The sequence below is a fragment of the Neospora caninum genome, chromosome XII (assembly GCF_000208865.1).
Source record: "Neospora caninum Liverpool complete genome, chromosome XII".
In the NCBI taxonomy this organism is placed as follows: domain Eukaryota; phylum Apicomplexa; class Conoidasida; order Eucoccidiorida; family Sarcocystidae; genus Neospora; species Neospora caninum.
In genome coordinates, this window is record NC_018398.1 from 4550710 (window position 1) to 4572103 (window position 21394).

At 52.9% G+C, this 21394-nt stretch overlaps 2 protein-coding genes across 2 annotated transcripts in view; both read left to right on the forward strand.

The window, feature by feature from the left end:
- Positions 1–17163, forward strand: part of NCLIV_065960 (Dynein heavy chain 1, axonemal, related) — a gene marked incomplete at both ends in the record, with an annotated part of 43654 nt that extends 26491 nt beyond the window's left edge. The window contains 26 exons of the mRNA XM_003886147.1: positions 65–320; positions 1174–1378; positions 1931–2114; positions 2288–2644; positions 2968–3180; positions 3704–3832; positions 4403–4705; positions 5189–5327; positions 6088–6234; positions 6628–6746; positions 7167–7371; positions 7660–7803; positions 8263–8536; positions 9217–9349; positions 9407–9580; positions 10027–10296; positions 11057–11303; positions 11772–11928; positions 12784–12994; positions 13811–13933; positions 14159–14275; positions 14548–14712; positions 15240–15439; positions 15963–16083; positions 16481–16633; positions 16957–17163. Of these exons, the coding sequence (XP_003886196.1) occupies positions 65–320; positions 1174–1378; positions 1931–2114; positions 2288–2644; positions 2968–3180; positions 3704–3832; positions 4403–4705; positions 5189–5327; positions 6088–6234; positions 6628–6746; positions 7167–7371; positions 7660–7803; positions 8263–8536; positions 9217–9349; positions 9407–9580; positions 10027–10296; positions 11057–11303; positions 11772–11928; positions 12784–12994; positions 13811–13933; positions 14159–14275; positions 14548–14712; positions 15240–15439; positions 15963–16083; positions 16481–16633; positions 16957–17163 (4953 nt within the window). The remainder of the gene's footprint in view (positions 1–64; positions 321–1173; positions 1379–1930; positions 2115–2287; positions 2645–2967; positions 3181–3703; positions 3833–4402; positions 4706–5188; positions 5328–6087; positions 6235–6627; positions 6747–7166; positions 7372–7659; positions 7804–8262; positions 8537–9216; positions 9350–9406; positions 9581–10026; positions 10297–11056; positions 11304–11771; positions 11929–12783; positions 12995–13810; positions 13934–14158; positions 14276–14547; positions 14713–15239; positions 15440–15962; positions 16084–16480; positions 16634–16956) is intronic.
- Positions 17164–20113: 2950 nt separating this feature from the next.
- Positions 20114–21384, forward strand: NCLIV_065970 (conserved hypothetical protein; the record flags this gene model as incomplete). The annotated part of the gene is made up of 2 exons (XM_003886148.1): positions 20114–21232; positions 21343–21384. The coding sequence occupies 2 exons, from the start codon at positions 20114–20116 to the stop codon at positions 21382–21384; spliced, it is 1161 nt and encodes a 386-aa protein (XP_003886197.1).
- Between the last annotated feature and the right edge of the window lie 10 nt (positions 21385–21394).

A 21394-nucleotide genomic window follows, 5' to 3' on the forward strand; every position in this document is an offset into this window, starting at 1 on the left:
CAGGAGGCCTTCCCAGCCTCAGCGCGCGTACCTCCGTTGTGCGGCCTGTCTGTCGCTTCCCCAGGAAGTTACGGATCTCCAGCGGTGGCGCAGTGTCATTGAAGCCTTTATTAGTGAATACAATGCAGTGAACAGCGTCGGCATGCATCTCGTCGCTTTCTTCGATGCCTGCGAGCACGTGTCGCGGATCTGTCGCATTCTCCGACAACCCGCGGGGCATGCGCTGCTCCTCGGAGTGCGCGGCTCTGGGCGACAGTCGCTGAGTCGCCTCGCCTCCTTCATCATGGACTGCGACTCCGTTCAAATCGAAGTTGTCAAGGGTGAGACACTCTCAGAAGTGACACAAAAAGAGATGCGCAGAGACAAGCAGAAACGACTGGAACAGAGAGGAAACCAGCACACGTGAGAGACGATTAGCCAGCAGGAGCAAAACGAGGCTGTGCGGCCTGCGAGAGGCTGCAACAACGGTGTAGTGAGCGCGAAAACAGCGTGTGGATTTGTGACCCTCTCGTGGGGTTTGGAAGGGCCAGAGCGTCCTTCTTAGGGGCGATCCTGGCGCTTCGGCTCTCCTCTAGGACTCCGGGATTTCCAGAAACGGGGACGAGGTGGGGAGAAGAAGTCTTTGTTTTTTTCGTCACTGGAAACGCAAACAAGATCATACGGGCGGAGTCTGTTATTAGCTGTGTGTCAGCGAGTCTTCCTCGGCTTTGCTCTCTTCCGCGGATCCTTCGAGTCCTAGGAGAAGGGCGAATCAATATCTACCAGGCTCAGCTTTCTGTTTTGGCGACGGGGTCTCGTTGCTTCCACCCACGCCATTTCGTTCCAGTCCTTCTTTCTCTTACATTCCTAATCGATTGCTCGTTTTCACCTCCTGGAGGCTTCTTCCCCATGCTATTGCTGCTCTGAGTGGCGGTTTGTCCTCTTCAGCTCTCTCTCTCCCTCTCTTTCTTTTTCTCTCTCCTTCTCTCTCTTTCTCTCTCTTTCTCTCTCCGGCCCTGTCTTGCGCACCAAATTTGAAAACGTCTCGTCGAATCAAGGCTGGTTTGCCAGCAAGTGGAAGGCTGCCGCTCTCTGCGGCAGTCGGCGGTCCCCTTCTTGGCAACGAGGACGGTATCTTTGTTTCTGTTTAGCGTCAGCGGATGTCTCCTTTGGTGTCTGTTTTTCTCGTGCGAGGGTATGGCATGAACGAGTGGCGAGATGATTTGCGCAGCTGCTTTCTTCGCTGCGGCTTGGAAGAAAAGGTCCAAACGTTCCTGTTGGAAGATTCCCAGGTGACCCAGGAGGCTATGATGGAAGACATGAACAACGTACTGAGCTACGGTGACCTCCCCAATCTGTACAAGAAAGAAGATCTGGAAGAGATTATCAGCCAATGCAAGTAAGCAGGGAAATGAAAGATACAAAAGCAAGGTCAGAAAAGCCGCACAAAAAGCGTCTTTCTACCGAGAGCCGACTTCTCCATGCGTGTATTTCTCGACACGTTCAAAACGACACAAAGGAGTGGCATTGTCCACTCGCCCCTACTGGAGCATCTCTTCTCTCCCTCTTCTCCTGTGGTATCCCCGCCTGCGTCTCTCCTTATTTCTCCTCTCGACGGCTTCGCCTCTTCTTCTTCCTTCTCGCGTGGCGTCCTTTCTGCCTTCATCCTGACGTGTGCGCGCACACGTCGCAGCTCTCTCTGCCTCGTTTTTTCTCCTTCGCGCCTCTCTGTCTCTTTCCACTCTTGTCGCTCTCCCGAGAGTTCCACGCGCACACTTGACGCACGCAACAGTCTCCGACTTTCCCGGACTTCCGCGGCCCCCGCTCGCGGCGCCTGAGGCTGTGTCGAGCTTTCTCAGGTGTCTCGCCGCCGCGTTTTTTTCCACGCTCCTGTGTCGATGCGCGTCTCGCTCGCTTTCTGGTTCGCCCGCGCCTGTTCCGCTGCGCTCAGAGGTCTCTGCTCACAGATGGGCATGCATCCGACGAAGGTCAACATCTTCAACGCGTATCTCCGCAGAGTGAAGGCTAACCTGCACGTCATCTTGGCCATGAGCCCCGTCGGCGACCAGTTTCGAACGCGCCTTCGGATGTTCCCCGCCCTCACCAACTGCTGTACCATCGACTGGTTCTCGGAGGTGAGAAGAGCGATCCAGCTGAGACTGTCAGAGCCGCATGCCGACGTGCAGTGCTTCGCTGCACTGCCCCTCCACGGGAGAACGCGACGTCCGAAACTGCCTCGCATGCGCCAAAGCGAGCGCCAGGGCGCTTGACAAGTCCTGTATTTGTCTTTTTCTCTGCGCCGACGCAGTGGCCCGCCGAGGCGTTGATGTCCGTCGCCCGGATTCAGCTGGAGAACGAGAATCTGTCTCTGCCCGACCAAGACGCAGCGATCTCTGTCCTTCAGTTCATCCATCGGTCGGCGCAAGACGCGGCCGATCAATACCTTGCCGAATGCCGACGCCCCGTCTTCGTCACTCCCACCTGTTTCCTCGAGCTGCTTCGGACGCTGACCGACACGGTCAAAACCAAGCAACTCGAACTCACCACCATCGGAGAGCGATTCGAGAAAGGTCTCGGAAAACTCGAGGACGCGGCGCGACAAGTCGAAGCCATGCAGGCGCAACTTCAAGAGTGGCAACCTGTCCTCATTGCCACATCCGAAGAGGTACCGTATCCTCCAAGTGCTCTGTATAGCGTGCATGCTTCGCCAGCAAAAACACAGGAGTGCGTATTTCCGTGGACGCGTTCTTCTCTCTCTGTGGGCACAAAGGCAAGGCGTGTGACGTGCAGAGACAGATATGCCTCGAGAAAACGGAATGAGAGAGACGAGGGCTGCCAGGCGCTGCCTTGCACGGGTGCCTTCAGCCTCAGCTCAAGGCGACCCCTCAGGCTTCCTTCCCTGATTTTCCACTGTTGTCCGGCGCATTCTTTTTCCCCAGCTTCTTTTGCGGATCTCGCGCTGTTTTCGGGGGCGTTTCGCTTCTCCAGGTGGAGCAGAAGATGGTGCAGATTCAGAAAGACCGGGCGCTGGCAGACGAAACGAAGGTTCGTGTCGCTCAGGAGGACGCGGAGGCGAGTCAGAAGGCAGCTGAGACACAGGCACTCAAAGACGACGCACAGCGCGACCTCGACGAAGCCTTGCCAGCATTCGACCAAGCAGTCGAATGCTTGAAAAAGTTAAAGGCGGAGCACGTGCGAGAGGTGAAGGCTCTGACCAAACCCCCCGCAGGAGTCCTCCTCACGATGGAAGCGGTCTGCATAATGTTTCAGGTCGGATACGACGAAGAAAACCGAAAAACGCATCCAAAACACAAAACAGGCCGAATTCCGGTTTCGCCCAGACTTCTCTCTGTCCTAGCTCTCGTCCCCTGTCCTGTCTCTCTCCCGTCTTTCGTCTCTTCTCCTGCCTCTCTCCCTTTATTTCTAATCGTGTGTCTCTCTCCCTACATATCTCGATTAATCGAAAAACTGTTTGACTGTGTTGAAGAAGTCCATGTAAATGGCGTGGCACGGAGCGGTAGAGGTTCGCGGAGTTTCTACTTGTTCCGAGGCAGTGCAAGACCACTTCTCCCTCCTTACCTGCATGCGCAGTCTGCGGCGTCTGTGGAAAAGCGAGGAGATCCCACTCGCGAGGATCTCCTCTTCTTGGCGCGCCTCAGAGCACGCAGCCACGCAGACAGTGCGCCTTTTGGTCGCCCGAGTTTTGTCCTTTTCTTCCCTGCAGGTGCCACCCGTGAAGAAGCCTGACCCTAGCCGGCCGGGAGGGAAAATCGAAGACTACTGGGAATCTGCGCAACATAAACTCCTGAAAGACCCGAAGAAACTCCTCGACGACCTTCTCAACTACGACAAAGTGAGACAATGTGGTGAAAGCAGAGATTCAGTGGGGAAGGCCACACTTGCCAGTCCACATAAATCTATACATACATATGGACAGAGAACGCGCTTTGGAAATTAGTTCCTATATTTCTTCATGAGTGGACATACCTTTTCAGAAGGTTCCGAGATGGGTACCAGCAGCAAAGGGAAAACGGAACCGTGCTGAGCAGGTTTGCGTGGAGCTTTAAATGTGGCGACATGTGGGACCGCGAAAGAGGAGAGATGCACCAAACACAGACGACGGTGCTCAAGCAGAAAGAATGGGTTATCCACAGACACACTCGGAATCGGCGTCTAGCAGAGATACGGAGGACCTGTCCATAAAGACGTCTCCAAAGGGGAGCAGATTTTTCGCCGTTTCACATCTTGGTGCATTTGCTTCGCCATTCCAACGTCCAAATGTCTACCTACATATAGGTATATAAGTATATATGTGCACTGCTGTAGACACAGGTATGTGGAAAGACTCGTACGTCTCTCTCTGACCTCCTGTTCGATATGCTCTCGCCTCTCCTTCTTCAATTTCCTGGCCCCTTTCCCTCAGGACAATATTCCCGATACGATTATCGCGAGAATCGCACCGTATATTGATCGACAGGACTTTGATCCCGTGGCGATTCGAAAAGCTTCGGTTGCATGCGAGGCCATCTGCATGTGGGTCCGCGCCATGGTGTGCTACTACAACGTGGCGAAGGCCGTTGAGCCGAAGCGCGCCAAGCTGAGACAGGCTGAAGAGGAGCTGAGGGTGACCACGCACAACTTGAACGTGGCCAAGGCGCGGCTGCAAGAAGTCGAGAGCAAAATTGCGAGGCTCGCTGAGGAGTTTGCCGTCGCCATGCAAAAAAAGGTAGAGGGATGAAAAATGTGCTCCAACGCTAGTCTGAGCCTCTCAAGCGTGTCCTTCAACGGGGTCGCTCCCTTCACGGCGCACCCATCCATGTGGAGACCCGAGCCTGAATGCTGCTTTTCCACCCTCACAGATATGTATGTATATATGCATGTGTGTCCATGTATGTAACTGTATGTATCGATATGGATGAATTCGTATGTTTATGTGGAAGCACCTGTACCTGTATAGAGAGATAGGGACATGTACGGAGACATATATGGGTCTCGAGAGGTAGAGAGACTCGTATAGGGCCAGGTAGATCTGTCCGCAAAGGCGTTGCGTTTTTCCTCGTGGACTTGCTCACGTTTCAAAGTCCGGAGTGCCGGGTGTCTCTTCCGCCCTGCCGACGAGGCTTTCTCCCGCAAAGTGTGGTCGGCGCCGTCGCTGTGCTCCCTTCTGGTTTTTCAAAAAGAGGCTGTGTTCACTTTCCTTTCTCCTCAGGAGCAATTGACGGCAGACATAAAACTGTGTCAAGTGAAGGTGAATCGGGCCCAGCCGCTCCTCCTGGGCCTCAGCGACGAACGGCAGAGATGGACCGAGCAAGCAGAAATGTCGAAAAGGCTCTACGCCCTCATTCCTGGTCAGCGCACCAATCTGTAAAAACCTTCCCTTCACAGGGCAACAACCTCTAACCAGAACAGAGAAATCACCCTTTTCAGAAAGAGATATATATATATATAGTTGTATAGGGAGATGTAAGTCGACATCTATGGTACTTTATGTGTGCATGTGAATTTGTATCCGTTGGGGCGAACTCTCTATGTAATGAGAGAGCCCCGAGGTCTTCCTCTGAAAGACGTTGTTTCTGCGCGTGTAACACATGTATATGTATGAGGTGGATTCAGTGGATATTGGTCATTGTCGACGCATGTGCGTCTGGATCGATTGCCACGCTTTGTGTCATTTTCGTCGATGGTTCGTGTCCCTGCCTTGACTTATACGCGTCCACGCGTGTATGATTGAATCGTCGGCGCCATGTATATCGCCATCCCGCATGTACTGTCATCCCACGACGAAACGGTTTGGGATTTAACCTTCTCTGCCGTTTTCATCAATGGACGTCGTGCATCTCCGCTCTCTAGGATTTCCTTTCTGCTTGGTTCGCTGCCTTTTTCCCTCTCCTTTGCCTCAGTCTTTCCGTCCGCCTCTTCCTGATTTGCTGCGTGTTGTGCCTCTTCTGTCGTTTTCTTCCATGTTCCCCGTCGCGTGTCCTCGGCCTTCCTCTCCCCGACTGTGTTCCGTCTTCCATCTTCGTCCTCAGCCTCGTGCTCCCTTCGTCTGCTTTGATTCTTCTCCGCTTTCCCCCCTCGCTGTCTTCTGACTCTTCTCGATCTTCTCAGGACATGCAATTGTGAGTGCCGGAATGATCGCGTACGGAGGGCCGTTCACTGCAGCGTACAGAGTCGACTTGGAGGCTTCCTGGTTCGCCAAGCTGAGAGAAATGAACATCCCACACACGCCGGGATGCAATCTCCGGCAGTTTCTTGGTGAGGAAAGAAGCGCGAGGCGAAACGCGCTCTGGCGCCTTCGGAAGCGGTGCGAAAAAGCCGAAGTTCTCTTGGGAGAGTCTTCAGTCTAGGGACTCACAGCTCGCGGGGTGCGCACGAATGTCGAAATCGGTCTATTAACAGCAAAGGTGCGTTATGTGCGCTATTCTCGGAATGCTAAAGCGAAGCTGTTGGGCTCGCCACAATCGCCCACAAAAACACGCGGTCTGTGTCACAAAGCATAACGTCAGGTGTAAGTCCAGGGTGCGTAGACGCACCGGGGTGGAGGCGAGAACGTCAAGAAAACGCATGTGAGTCTCCGTACTCTCCAGCCGAGAAAGCACAGCAAGCGAAGATCGAAACCTGCGTTTTTCCCCGCGTCTTCCCGTTCAGGGGATCCCGTGAAGATTCGACATTGGACAGTGGCGGGTCTTCCGAAAGACGAGCTCTCGATCGAAAACGGAATTATCATCGACCGGAGCAGGAGATGGCCCCTCATGATCGATCCTCAGGTAAAACGACAGCCCCGGGAAAACGGATAGGCGTAGATCTGAAAACCGCAAGGACAGAACCGCACTCGTAGCGGTACAGATAGGTGTGCACACAGAACTTCCATATATATATATATATATATATATATATGCATTTGTATGTGCGTATCTATATATAGATATAGATATAGATATAGATATAGATATAGATATAGATATAGATAGATAGATAGATAGATAGATAGATAGATAGATATAGATATGTGCAAATGTAAAAACGAAACAGACGCGTCAGGGGCGTACATGAAGAAAGTTCGTCTTGCCTTATTTTGCTTTTTTGTGCCGCGCGTCCTGGTCTCTGCGCCGATGGGTGAGGTTCGGGTGTTTTCCTGTCGCCTCTTTTCTCGCGGGGTTTCTCTCGCTGTCTCTCTCTGTGTTCAGACGCAAGCAAATCGGTTCATCAAAAACATGGGAAAGGCCAGCGACCAGGGGTTCGAAACCTGCAAACTGACTGAAGGGAACTTTCTGCGCGAAATCGAGTTGGCGGTCCAGTTCGGCAAGTGGGTTCTCATTGAAAACGTGACCGAGACTTTGGACCCGTCTCTCGAGCCGATTTTTCTTCAACAGAAAATCAAAGACAGTCAAGGTAGGCACCCCCCAAAAAACCCACATCTTTCTGGCTTTGAAACCTTAGTGGTATTGGACTCTCAAAGTTACGGCATGTGTGCAATGGGAACTCCAACTTCGTGTACGAGACAGAACGGTAGAGATGCGTGAAGCCAATGAGAGAGAGAAACTCGCCGACATACACGCACCAGCACATGCACACATACTCTGTGTACAGATCGGATTCGTGTAGAGGTAGAGGGATGCACAGACTACCGTGTTTTGCGGTGTAAATTTCACTCCTGATGTTTTCGTTTTCGTTCGACAGGCTGGTGTGTTCGCCTGAATGACAAGCTAGTGCCTTGGTCGCCGCACTTTAAGCTGTTTATGACAACGGCGAACCCGAATCCTCGCTACCCTCCTGAGGTCTTTGCGAAGCTCTCCGTCCTTAACTTCTCGATCACCCCTGATGGTGAGGAAGCCAAACTGGCGAAACTCCGGTCGCTCGCTGGAGGAAGTGCCAGCTTTAAAGACTGTGGAAACAACAGCAAGGTCCCTCGCCCTCCTTCGACATCTCGCGAGGACACGCCTCTCTGGAGGGCGTTTCTGCCTTTTGATGTTTCTCCTGTTTCTCTCCTGTAGTGTGGTGGGTCGATGGCAAGGGAAGATTTCCGTTTGAGACCGCTCTGTGTCTCTACAGCGCAGGGACAGACTGACGCCCCCTTTTGCGTCTCGGTTTCACTGCCTTTTCGGCTGCGTTTTTCCCCTCCTTGTACGCTTGCTCGTATTCCTGTCAACGCGTCCATGATCCATGCCACCCTGGGACGCCTCAATCGTGTTTGTTCCCTCTGGTTCCCTTCTCGCCGCCACGCTAACGTGTAGAGTAAATGCCAAGGTTTCCGCCGTTCCTTTCGTCCCTTTGCCGCTCAAGGGCTGGAGGAACAAATGCTGGGCCTCGTGGTGTCTCTGGAGGCGCCGGAACTGGAGGAGAAGAAGAACGCGTTGGTGGTGAACAACGCAAAGATGAAGAAGGAACTGAAAAGCCTGGAAGACAAGATCCTTCAGCTGCTCTCCCAGTCGCAAGGCAACATCCTCGAGGACGAGGTGCTCATCAACACTCTGGCTGCGTCGAAGCGCACAGCTGCCGAAATCAACCAGAAAGTGAAAGAGGCCGAAGTCACAGAGCAGGAAATCGACAGAGCCAGGTAATCGGGGATAGGAAGAGGATAGGAACAGGCGAAGCACACTCAGTCCAAAAGCGTGGACGAAAGTAGCTCCGAACATTGATCGAGAGACAGTGTGGAGAAGCGAAACACTCTCGAGAGCGTCGCCCTGGGGCACTTGCCTTTGCTTCCCAGAGGAGATCAGATGTAGGTCTGGTGGCTCCTCTACACGCGAAAAAGGACAGAAGCCGTCTACGTCGTGTGTGAAAACGCAAGGTTGCGCTTGGCTTGTTTTGTGGTTTTGCACTGCGTTGGAACGACGTCTGCCGAGACAAAAAGTCGTTCTCAGATTTGTGTGTGCTGACACACTCCCTGACGCCTCAGCTCTTCCCATATGCGTCGAGTTCCACAGGAATCTTGGCATGCGTGGGGAAGTATGCCGATGTGTCCGGCGAGTTTTTTGTATGAATGTCGCCCGTTGGTCATTGAACGTCAACAGAGAAACGCGTTCACCTGCACGAATGGGATGTTTTCGGTACGTAAAGACAAGTATGTGTGTCTAGCATCGCTGAACTCCTACTCGCTGAGGCGGCAGAGTCTGTTTTTTCACGGCTGACGTGTATCTGCAGTGGAGAGATAAAGTTCCCTAGACGTGTGTGTTGATGTCTCTACGCCTCTTCTATGCCTTCTCACCTTTCTGTGTCTCTGGCTGCCTTCCTCAGAGAATGGTTTTGTCCCGTTGCGTTCCGGGCCAGTCTGCTGTTCTTCTGCGTCGTCGACCTCGCCAATATCGAGCCGATGTATCAGTACTCGCTTCAGTGGTTTCAAGCGCTCGTCGCACTGGGCATTGAGGAGGTGAGTCGGTTCTCTCTCGCTTCTCGCTGGCGCTTCGTGTTCGCTCCGTTCTCTCAGCTTTTTCTGACCCGTTTCTTCCCTTTCCCGATCGCACAGGTCCCAGCGACGAATGACAAAGCGGAGAGGCTCCAGAATTTGAGCGACTATATCACGTACCTGATTTACGAGAACGTCTCGCGATCTCTCTTTGAGCGCCACAAAATTCTCTTCGCGTTCTCTCTCGCACTCAAGGTAAGGCAGAGGCCTGCCTGTCTCCTCCTCTCCGTTTTCCATCCCTTCCGTTCGACTCAGCCTCGTGTTTCCCTCGCTGTCTCCCCCCCTCTTCCCGGCGCGCACCTCGGTCGTCTCGAGCCCCCAGAAAGACTGCCAGAAAAACTCACGTAGAACTCCTGACTTTCTTCTCCATGGGGTGCGGAGTCGCGGAACGAGTGACATAAATAGTTGTGGCGAAAAAGAAAAGCTTTCCCTGCCTCGCCTTCGGTCACTTAGGTTAGGCAGGTTCCACGCCGTTCCTCCTTCACTTTCTGGTCTCGAGCCGGCTTTTTGCCGTTGAGGCGCCGTCCTCCGACTCTGGCACTTGTGCCTAGATCGCACCCCTTTGCTTCGACGCAGAGTCAGCCGCACGCTTCTTTTCGTTCTCCCCTTTGTGTTTTTGCGTGCTTGCTCGACTCCCGCAGATTCAAGCGAAACACCCGGTGAACCACCAAGAGCTACGCTTCCTCCTGACAGGCCCCACGGGCGAAGCGACTCTCGGAGAGACCAATCCGACGACGTGGCTCAGCGAAAAACAGTGGGAAGGCATTCGAGCTCTGGCGACGCTCCCGGCGTTTTCTGGCCTCGATAGCTTCTTCCTGAAAGCTCCGGAGGCGTTCAAAGCTGTGTACGACGCGGGAGACGCCCACGAAGAGCCCTTTCCGGATCGATGGAACGATCTGACTCCAATTCAGGTAAGGGAGAAAACGAGTGGGGTCCGAAGGAGACGCGAGACGGTCTTTCTTACGGTCTTTCGGTGGAACGACCAGAGAACGGAAGGGGATATGCCGGGGCCGCTCGACAGAAAGCAGGGAAGGGTCGACAGGGACAGTCGAAGGCACGCCGCTCCTCTCGCCGCCGTGAAACCTAGGCGTGCGGCGTCCACAGGAGTGGCGCGTCTGTCTGCAGATCTTGGACTTTAATAAGACGCAGCAATTCAATGCACACACGCAAATGCGCCGTATACACTCTTTCAGTATCTCTATCCGTATATATATATATATATATATATATATATATATACATAGGTACCTTTGTTTATCTATCTATCTATCTATCTATCTATCTATCTATCTATCTATCTATCTATCTATCTATCTATCTATCTATCTATCTATCTCTCTATATATATACAGGGGTACATTTGTGTATCTATCTGTATATATAGAGAAGCAGAGATGCTTATACATTTGAGTGTGGCTGCTGGGACGCCCAGTCGCTGGCTTCAGAATCGTCACAGACTGATTGGGCGTTTTGGAATGTTCTTTTTGGAACAGGCTCGCATGCCTTGTTCTGTGTATGTTTCGCTGGGCACCTCAGTTTCGGGTCTCTTTGTGTTTCGAAGGATCTTGGAGTTCCCTGTCGTCCACGCCCGATGGTTGGTCTCCCCTGCTTTCGCACAGGGCGCTTTTCCTTAGCGTCCGTTCTAGGAGTCTCTGTGTTTTGCCTCTCCAGAAAATGTGCATTCTCCGCCTGATTCGGAGCGACAAGCTGATCGACGCAGCAGTGAATTACGTGGCTAGCGAACTGGGACAGCGGTTCGTAGATCCGCCCACCTTTGACTTGGCACGGTCCTACAAGGACTCGACCAATGTGACGCCGTTGATTTTCATTCTGTCTCAAGGCTCGGATCCGGTTGCCAATCTTTTGGCCTTTGCAAAGGACATGAATATGGGGCGAAGGCTCGAGTCCATCGCACTCGGTAAGGCATCTCTCCCGAAAATATGGCTCTAGGGTGGCGGAGAACAGCGCGAGCGGATTCTCCGCGCATGCCTGTGAGAGGCACATCCGAGCAGACTTCAGACGGAGGCGTTTCCTCTCTCGGGCATCGCTGTCATGAACTGCCACGGATCCCAGTAGACAAAGGGGGCAAGGAATCAAGAAAGGCAGTCACAAAACGGTAACGTGGTTTCTTCGTTACCTTCTTTCTCTCTTTCTCTGGATCTTTCTCTCCTGTGTAGTACGCGTGCGTTGTCACCAGCGAAACATCCTTGAGACCGCCGCACGTCTTCCTTCTCTGTATCGTTTTGGTCAAGAACCCGGCCTTGTCGAAACGTTTTTGCCTCGCCTTCCCGGGCTTCTCAGAGCGCTACCCACGGCGCGTGAACAGCTAAAGGGGTTTTTGACCTTGCTTCTCGGCTCCACCTCCCCACTGCTCGATCCTGTGCAGGACAGGGACAAGGCGCGAAGGCTCGGAAACTGATCGAAGAGGCCTGCAGCAGGGGAGGCTGGGTGATCCTCCAAAACTGTCACCTCGCTGCCTCCTGGATGGCCGAACTGGAGAAAATCTGCGAAGGACTCAACCAAGACGTTCATCGCGATTTCAGGTGAGTTCCCCGCCAGGTCTGTCTGTGTGGCGCCACTAGGCGCGTTCTTTTTCGCGGCGGCGCAAAACGGAAAGGCGCAAAAACCGCTTCGACAGGGAACGGCGAACGATCGCCGGGTGTCGCCGCTGTTAGCTTCGCATTTGAAGAGGCGGGACACGATATCAAACCCCAGAACCTGCGGGAATCCACGGAAATGCAGCGTATATGCCGCACCATCGTGAGAACGTGCGGTTTTTGCAGGCAAGACGGTAGGCGACTTGTCTTCTCGCGGACGTTCACGATTGTTTCGCACTTTAGCATCGAAAAAACGCATACCTATAGAGACCTCGTTTTTTCTAGAGAACGAGGAGTGGAATCCTGTCTCTGCCGCCCGGCTGGCATCTCACCCGCCAGCATCTCTTCCCCATGTACGGCTTTCCTCGGAGTGACAAGAAAGCGCTGTCTCGACGGCGACAAGGGAACCAAAATGGTGACGAAAGTAGCGAAGGGCCCTTTCCCAGTTGCTCTATCCAGCAAGGAACCGATCCATCATTGCAGAGAGCATCGTGCGCAACAAGGAAGCGCCTGGTCTCCACCAGGAAAAGGCTTCTCTTCAAAATTCGTGTTTTGTCACAGACAGATCCAGAGGGTGAACGCGCCAGGGCGGGGGCGTGTGTCGTTCCCCTTCGCTCGGTGAAGCGTCGTTTCGGTGTGTATCGGTCATGATCAGCACATGTGGTGATCTTCGTAAGAGTTTGTGATTACTGGGGCGCACAACGCTAAGAGACGAAAGAAGGTACAACACAGAAGGGAGATCGTCTCGAAGAGTGTGTCCCAGGCTTCTCTCTCGTGTCCTTCCCTCTGTTTGGAACCAAGGCTGTGGCTGAGTTCAATGCCTTCCCGGGACTTCCCAGTCTCGATCTTGCAAAATGGAGTGAAGATGACGAATGAGCCGCCGACAGGTCTTCGCGCAAACCTGCTGCGTCTGTACGCGGCCATCGATGATCGTACACTCGACAGCTCGAAGAAGCCCGAAGAGTTTCGAAGGCTCATGTTCGCCTTCTGCTTCTTCCACGCCATCGTTCAGGTGCGGGCTCTACGCGTGGAAAGGTGTGAAAGAGGAGGACACCCTCCCTCCTGCATTTTCTTTTCACCCTTGACCAAGACGCAACGGGGGACACAGAATTCCCACCTGTGGGAAATGGAAAAAAAAACGCCGGAGTGTTGTGTCGGCGTTTTCCCGTCAAGGAGTTTAAAAATGCTTTTCAGGGAAGGTGACCGCCGTACCATGAACGGCCTCACAGCTTTTTTCGAATCCACAGATCTTCGCTCGATCGTCCCAATGGGCTCTTAGTTGTGCCGAGATGTCACGCCTACAGACAATCCATACTAAGCAGAGACGAGAAAGCAAATGGACCGGAGGTCTTCCAGCGCCACTGTTCCAAAATTCGGATTTAACTGGAGTTCAAAGATGCATGTGTCTGCTATGTGAAGAGCCTTTTTACGGCCTGCTGATATTTTAATGGCCGGGGGTCCATTTCAGTGCGCGTGGAGACAGCGATGGTGAAACACCCTCGCAGTTGCTCTAGCGATTCCCTACCCCTGGCGGTCTGCATATCCCAAAACATCTGCATTCGATGGAAATTGTGGCCCAACTGTCCAGCAACGCCAGTCGTGTCTTGGGGGGACGTGTTTCTATCTCAACGCCGTTGCACGTGGATGTCCAGTTCCCCTAATCTATGTAAGGCGCTGGCTGTTCGGCCGCGAATATGTGAACTCTGCCGTTCATCCTAGCCCGTAGACGCGCACGAAGACCGGGCGACAAAGAGAAGCTTGTGACGGGGAGAAATGGAAGAAATCGGCGTGCGTGTCAGCTGTGTGTCTCTTCTTCTGCACGTCCCAGGACCGCCGCAAGTTCGGCCCGATCGGATGGAATATTCAGTATGAGTTCACCACCGAGGATCTCGTCGTGTGTCAGAGACAGCTTCGGATCTTCCTGGACTCGTACAACGAAGTGCCATACAAAGTAAGCGGTTTCTCAGTTCCTTCGGTGCCGAGCTTTCGAACGGGGATTCAAAGCTTTTCGACGAATCGGAGACAACGTACAAAGAGTGCGTCACTCAGGTCAACAGCGTGTGCAACGGCTGTGAGACGCGTACGCGTGGTGGCCAAAGGTGCGGTTTTCCGGGCTACTCGGGTGCACGAAAACAGAGTTTTTTGTCTCTCCCTTTTACTCGTCCTCTCGTGCAAGGTTCTGATATTTCTGGGAGCAAAGATCAACTACGGCGGGCGAGTAACGGATGATCATGACAAGCGACTGATCGAGTGCATTCTAAAATCCTACGTGAATGAGCGACTCATTGAAGAGGTAAACGCGGCACCGGCCATTGGAAGAACATGCGTACCTCAGAGAACAGAGAGAACGCCGGCGCAAACGGGGAGGGGAGACGGGACACAGAAAAGGGGGGGGTTGCGGATGAGCGAGTTCTTTGCCTGAAGGGGGGTGGCGTCTTCCCTACAGAGGTAGGTAACGGGATGTTAGAGACTTTCACCTCGCGCAGAGCGAAACACAGTGGTTTTACCTGCCCCGAAAACCTGCGAGATAGCCTTCCTCAAGAGGTCGTTTGCCACTGCACACAGGGACCAGCGTACAAATTCTCCTCCTCCGGTCTCTACTATTGCCCAGACGCTGGCGACCAGGCTGGCTTCGTAAAATACGTGCAAAGCCTGCCTATGAACCCAAATCCCGAGGCGTTTGGTCTGCACGAAAATGCAAACATCAACTTTGCACAAATCGAAGGCATGGTAAACGCAGGCCTGGAGAGGCTCCAACTGTCCTGGGCTCCTGGCACACAGGCCTGGATAAAGACTAGGGGTTCTCACTTTCGCAGCCGTGCGGAAAGGGGCGGTCTAGCACACGATCCGTCGAGGACGGATTTTTGTGTTCCTGAGATTTGAGCGGACTTGATTCAGTTTCCAGTTCAGCCGTATCCCGACTGAGACGCATAACTTTGGATACCCTTCAGGTTGTGGATACCAGTGTGCTATTCTAGACGTATAGTGGGAAGTCTGGTCAAGCACTAGTGCAGACAAAGCCCAGCGATATTGTGTATATGGTTTGTAATTTACATGGTGGACCGTAGTCAGGAAAATATAAAGCAGAAGCGGACAGATAGGCTGTACCTGTGTGTACATTGAATGGCCAATCCGATGTTCTTCCTCTAGATCTCCACCTCTTCAACAATTGGCGCTGAAGCAGTTTTGAACACAGGGGTGCTCGTGTTTGGCATTGTTTTTTTATGGAGCAACTTCTTTGTTGTGCCTCTCTTCAGAATCTCTTGAACTCTATTCTCTCCATGGCCCCTCGGAGTTCAGGGGGAGGCGGGAAAACGCGTGAACAGGTAGTCGAAGAAACGGCTAGTCAGATCCTCGAGAAACTCGTTGACGACTTCAACATCGAGGAAATTCAAAAGAAATACCCGACGCGCTATGAAGAGTCCATGAACACTGTCCTCACGCAGGACGCCATCAGGTTCGCTGTGCTCACTTGTCTTCATCAAAAGGTGTCTCTACTTTTCTGTCTGTGTAAACGTTCGGCAGCACTCTCCATTTCGTGGCAATTTACCTGTGAAGCGGTAGTAACATCCGAAATCGACGTTGATCAGGTGGCCAGGTCGGGGGTACTCTGCGTCTCCCAATCGCGATTGGGCAAGCGTAGAAGCTTCAGTAGAGCTGTAAGCGGACCGAGAGGAGCTACCAAAAACCTACATCGTGAGGTAGCAAAAATGCAGTAGGTGCTGTTTTCCAACGCGGGGAACCATGACGTATAATTACGCCCTCCGCTCGCGCATATGCTTGGACACATGCTGTGGACATGCTCGCGTATGTAGTTCCCCAAATACGCGATTTGGAAAGATCAACGAGAACGCTGTGGCGCCTCTTTGGGAAGCTAGAAAAGTGTAAACCGAGTCTAGATCTGAGGTGAAATCAAGAAGCCGAATGAAGACTATGCCCAGTTCTGAGTCCGGTGTCCCTCTATTGCTGTGACGGGGCAGATACAACGGTTTGCTCCGGGTCATGAAGAAGTCTATCGTACAGCTTCAAATGGCGCTTAAAGGGCGGATCGTGATGACGGAGGAACTGGACAAGGTCGCCGACGCACTATTCGACAACCAGGTAAAAAGTGTCCCAGGTGACTGGACGAGAGCGCACCCCGTGAGTTGCGGAGGTAGCTGTCCCCACAACATCCTAACCGGCACTTCGAAGATACTTTCGCTCTCTCGCGGTCCAATTTGATTTGCATAGTAGGCACGCTGTAGAATCATTTCCAGCAAGCAATGCGTTGTACCTGCACGTGGCTGCTGCGAAACACCGCGTGAAATGACATCTTTGTACAGACATAGCATACAGGTGAGAGGAAAGCAACGGACCAACAACCGAAACTCTGCACACTTAAAGTCTCCAAATAATTTACGGGAATGAACGCGCGCTCCGTTTTCTGGCGCGGAAGCTGCGACAGAAAAAGATTCGTTTTCTCGAGCCTCTGAGCGCCTCGTGCTATGCGTTTTGCCAGGTGCCCAAGCTATGGGCAGAGAAAGGATTCTTGTCCATGAAGCCGCTGAGTTCTTGGACAAAGGATCTTCACAGTCGCATTTCCTTCATACAAGATTGGATTGACAATGGAGTTCCCGTTTGTTTCTGGATGTCCGGACTCTTCTTTCCTCAAGTAAGAGGCTCTATTTCGTGTGGAATTCTTTGTTGGCTCTCTTCAATTATCTTAGGTGAAGTCGGACTACAGCGTACTGCACTGCGATTCATTGTCTCCGGATGTCCGGCGACCGGCAAATGCTTGCAAGCGGCAGCGTATGATGGACTTCCTTTGCGCGTTTTGTAGTCATCCTTACTGCCATGGGTTACGTGGACTGCTGTATGCATCCCATGTTTCAGTACGGGCTATACACTTTGAAATTTAATCTTGCATCCCTTTCCGAGCAAAGACCTCTCTTCCGAGCCTGCTCAGATCTTGGCTTTCTATTTTCTGCCTCGCAGGCCTTCTTAACCGGCGTATTGCAAAACTATGCAAGGATGTACGGCATCGCTGTGGATCGCCTGGTGTTTGACTTCAAACTGATGGACGACTTGGATCCCGCAACAGTGACGGAGCGACCGCATGAAGGCTGTTACGTGAACGGCATTTTCCTTGAAGGCAGCCGATGGGACCGAGAGCGACATCTCCTGGTGCGGCTGCTCCCGTAAATACACGTTTGATCGTGCTCGAATTCGCAAGGGGCGAGCAACCTGGCACACCGAACCTGTCCAGCAGCATCAATAAGCAGGATACAACTTTGCATCGAGACCCGTTATCGTCAATGAGTGTGTTACACAGCGTTGAGTGACCACACCTGCCAGTGGCTTACGAGCTTCATATCTGCATTGAACGGGATCACAACTTCCATGTGGAGGAATGAAAACAGAAACATACAGTGATAGAAGGTCTCACACTCTACCTGTTTGCCAACCTCTCGCGTTGGTACACTCTTAAATGCACTTTCCTCAGGAGTGTGCAACTTGGGCTCAACCCACCCATGTTCGGGTTTTTGCAACATGTGTCGTTCCCCGGTTACACGTCTTCCCTCGATCGTTAATAATAACGCGGTTTTCACACTGTGGGGGACTTGAAGAAACACCGAAATCAACAGGTGGACAGTTCAGAAGTCAGCGTGTGCGTGCGACGGCTCACTTCCTACACCCCCAGCTGCAGTTACGGGGAACGTACAAATCGCGCCTTCAAATGGACACTGAGAGTGGGGGACAGCCGCACGCATAGATTGTTTGCCGTCCTTTTAGTTCAAGCTGTTGATCTTCTTTATTCCCTTCGAGGCAACTAGGAAGCCTGCATCTATCAGCTGTTCCAATGCGGACTCCTCCGACATGAACAGGCCATCTTCCTCGGTTTCATTTCATGCTGATGTTATCCTCTGGCGGTTGTGACCGGCGATAAGTCTTTTGATACCGAGTTTTCCAACCAGTGATTTCGGTTGCGGGTGTCGTTCCTGCAGGCTCCATCCAAGCCCAAGGTCTTGTTTGAGGAGCTGCCAGTGGTGTGGTTACTGCCAACTGCAGAACGGGCTCCGCCTACAACAGGAATGTATAAATGCCCTATTTATAAGGTTCCAAGTCGAAAGGGGACACTGTCAACTACAGGTCATTCAACGAACTACGTTATCAGTATAGAGTTGCCCACGTCAGATCCTGAGGCTGTCCCGATTAAGGCCGGCGTCGCCGGGTTCTTGTCCCTGCAGGACTGATGGTGCGCCGGCCTTCTTCCGAAGCATCGCATTCAGCCCCTGACAGTCTTGACACGCTTGCTGTTTCTGCCTCTCAACTTGTCACGAGGGCCGTTCTCTGCAGAAAACTTTTTTCCATCAACGTGCAAGATTTATGACCTGGCTGGCAACTTCGCTGCCGGTCCTCCTGAGGTCTGTCCGCGGCGTCGGGCACCCTTTCTACTCCCAAGACACGACGCAAACCGCATTATACGGGTTCAAGTATAGACATGCCGAGTGATGGCGACTTGAAGTGAAAACTGTTCTTCCGGTGACTGATCAACTCACACGAGAGCGCACGGGTGCCGTCCTCGGTGTGACGAAAAAAGAGGCTTAGAGGACGTCCACGATGTTGATATCTCATCCAGAATGCTCCCACATCCTGGCACACCTCGAAACTATCAGCTGCTGAAAAAGTGAGAGCATCTCTGAGGGCCATGACTCACAATGGCCTGACCACTACGTACAGAAAGACAGCTTATTGCCTTACCCAGGTTTCTGCGCAAAAAGCGATCGACACGTTGCTTGCAACAAAGCCGGAGGTCACTATATTTTCGAGAAGCAAACGAACCTTGGCCTGCTGCTGACTCAATTCTATAAGGTGGGGAGGTATCGAAAGACAAGCTTCTAATGTCGGTCGTTGGGTCTCTCCCGTCCGGGCCCCCGTGGGCAAAACCAGGCAACTGTACATGCGTATAAGGCTGCCGTATTTGTGTCGTTGCCATCCAAAACGTGGATTTCATGAGAGCAAGTGCCTGCTTAGGCCTGTCAAAACGCGCAGACAATTTTCTCCACAAACTGTCTTTACATTCATCTTTTGCAGACTATACGGCACAGCTGCGCTGTTGTGTCCCAGGGACTCGGGGTGTCTGATTGCTCCCGGCCGAGTTTAGAAAAAGTGATTTGCTGGTGCGCCTGGTGGAACAGAAAGCGCAGAGAAATGCGTCGCTACTGTTGGTGACTGGAACGTGTCGCAGCAAATGTGTGTCTGGGAAGGAACCTAGGCCGCAACTTGCTTTCTCTCAGGAAGGGGACGGACGCTCTGTGGGCAAAAGTTTGGCTGTCTGGTACCTTACGAAAATCTGCAGGTGTATGTGCGCGGGTTCTTCGCGAGCATTTTCAAAAGATCTTCCATTCTGCTAGCGACGTCTTGCTTGAAACCGCGGGCCCCGTCCCGATACCGTCCTATGCCGGCTGGTTTTTCATGCCGGAACCTTCTCGCCGTCGGACGATGTGAGAGGACAGTGCCACGGTGGGAAATTCTACGCGCGGCGTGCTCGCTCGACAGAGGGTTTCTGGCCGCAACCTCTGCCCTGTGATGTCCCCGCTGAGGTGAGCTGGCGCGAAGACGGCCACGTCACAGGCTAGGGCGATGTGAGGTTGGACACCTTGGTAGCAACTGTTTATCTGTCCTTTCTTCCATTGTTTTTGAAAGGCAGGGAGAGAAGGGGCTTTCACGTGTCCAGAAATCCTTCCAGGCGGATGTGTGAACTTTTTTCGCAGACCTGGACTTCGTTTTCGGCGTCGTTTCTCGAGTTGAACAAGTGCTCGTGCCCTCTGTGCGAAAAACAGCGTCACAGCAGACAGCGCGTGTCCGCATCACAAAGTAGAGCGGTTCTTCCGCTTTGCGTCTCTGCCGCCGCGTGCGCGGTCTATCGCCTGTTGCCAAGCTTCTGAGGTACCACCTCGTGGTGGCCGAATAGAAATTTTTACTATTTCCACTGGTCCCTTAGTAGACCCAGTCTTCTCGGTTCTGTGTGTGAAATCCCGTCTGTTTTCTGTCTTGCGCCACGGCCGCGCTGGGAGACCTGGTGGCTTTTTCTGGGCCGCGCCAGCGTTCGCACAGTTCGTCCTCCAACTTTTTTAAGACGGTGGAAAAAATGTCGACTCTTCAAGATATTCGACTGCCAACGTGGCAGGACATTCGGCGGTTCGTTCAGGACCCTGAAATCGTCACCGCTGAAATCCTTTTCCTCATCCTTACCTTGTCCAATGTCTTCGTCATGTACCGCCTTTTCCTCGACGTGGTCCCCTACCCTGTGTTTGTCACCTGGTGGCAACTGGCCCAGGGTCTCTTCATGGCGTGGTGTCTTGGTGAAACTGGGAAGGAATTCCCGAAATTCGCCTACTTTCCCCGCGTTGAGCTCGACAAAAAGCTGCTGAAGAAACTCGTTGTCCCGGCAGTCGTTAACGCACTGATGCTTGTGCTCGCGAACGTGGTGCTCTACCGCACTAACTGCATCGCAACTTTGCCGGTCACTGTTTCTTTCGCAGTCGTCCTTCACCACGTTACACGTTTCATTGGGTGCGGTGAGGAATACATGCCCTTGAGGTGGCAAGCGGTTGGCATGCTCATGCTCGCCTTTATCCTTGGATGCACCGACGCGAAGACTGTCGGCGCGCAGGTTCTCCCGTGGGCTGTGTTGTATTCCATCTTTTCCGCAGCATTCCGTGCCGCGTATCTGCAGAAAGTGATGCACGAAGTCGACGGCCGAGGAAACCTCCTCTACAACCACCAGCACGTCATTGGCGTTATTCTCTTGCCCGTTCTCTGCCTTCTGTGCGGCGAATACAAAATTCTCACCAGCATGCCGATGAACTTCACGCTGCTGCACACGTGGCAAGTGTGGGGCTGCCTCGTCACAGTCGGTGCCCTTCCCTTCTTGAAGAACATCGTTTCTAACCGCCTTATCCGCCGCACCGGACAAGGCCCATGGAGATTCCTCGAAATCGTGTCCATCGCCCTCGTGTTCCTCATCGGTTTGGGCTTCGGTGTCCCCGGCTGGCAAGGATTCATTTGCATCATCCTTGTCCTCGCAGGCCGTACCTTCTGCGCATACGACGTTATCATGAACGCGGCTGAGGTGGAAGCCGCTCGTGAGACTCGTGGCGGCGGTGGCCCCGCACCGCACGAGTTGGGCGATGCCAACGAGCTGGAGACGGGCTCTCAGTCCTCCCAGAAACCCTTCCTGCAAGCAATCGAGGAGGATGGTGGCGAGGTAAGACGATTGAACCATTTTTTCTGTGCGGTGAAAAGATTTTGAAGGTAATCGTCTACGGTTTTCGGGTTTTCATGATTCCTACACTGTCTGTGTGTGTCTTTCGGCAGAACTACTCCGACATCCGTGATGACGAAGTCACAACGAGCTAAGCAGTTCTCC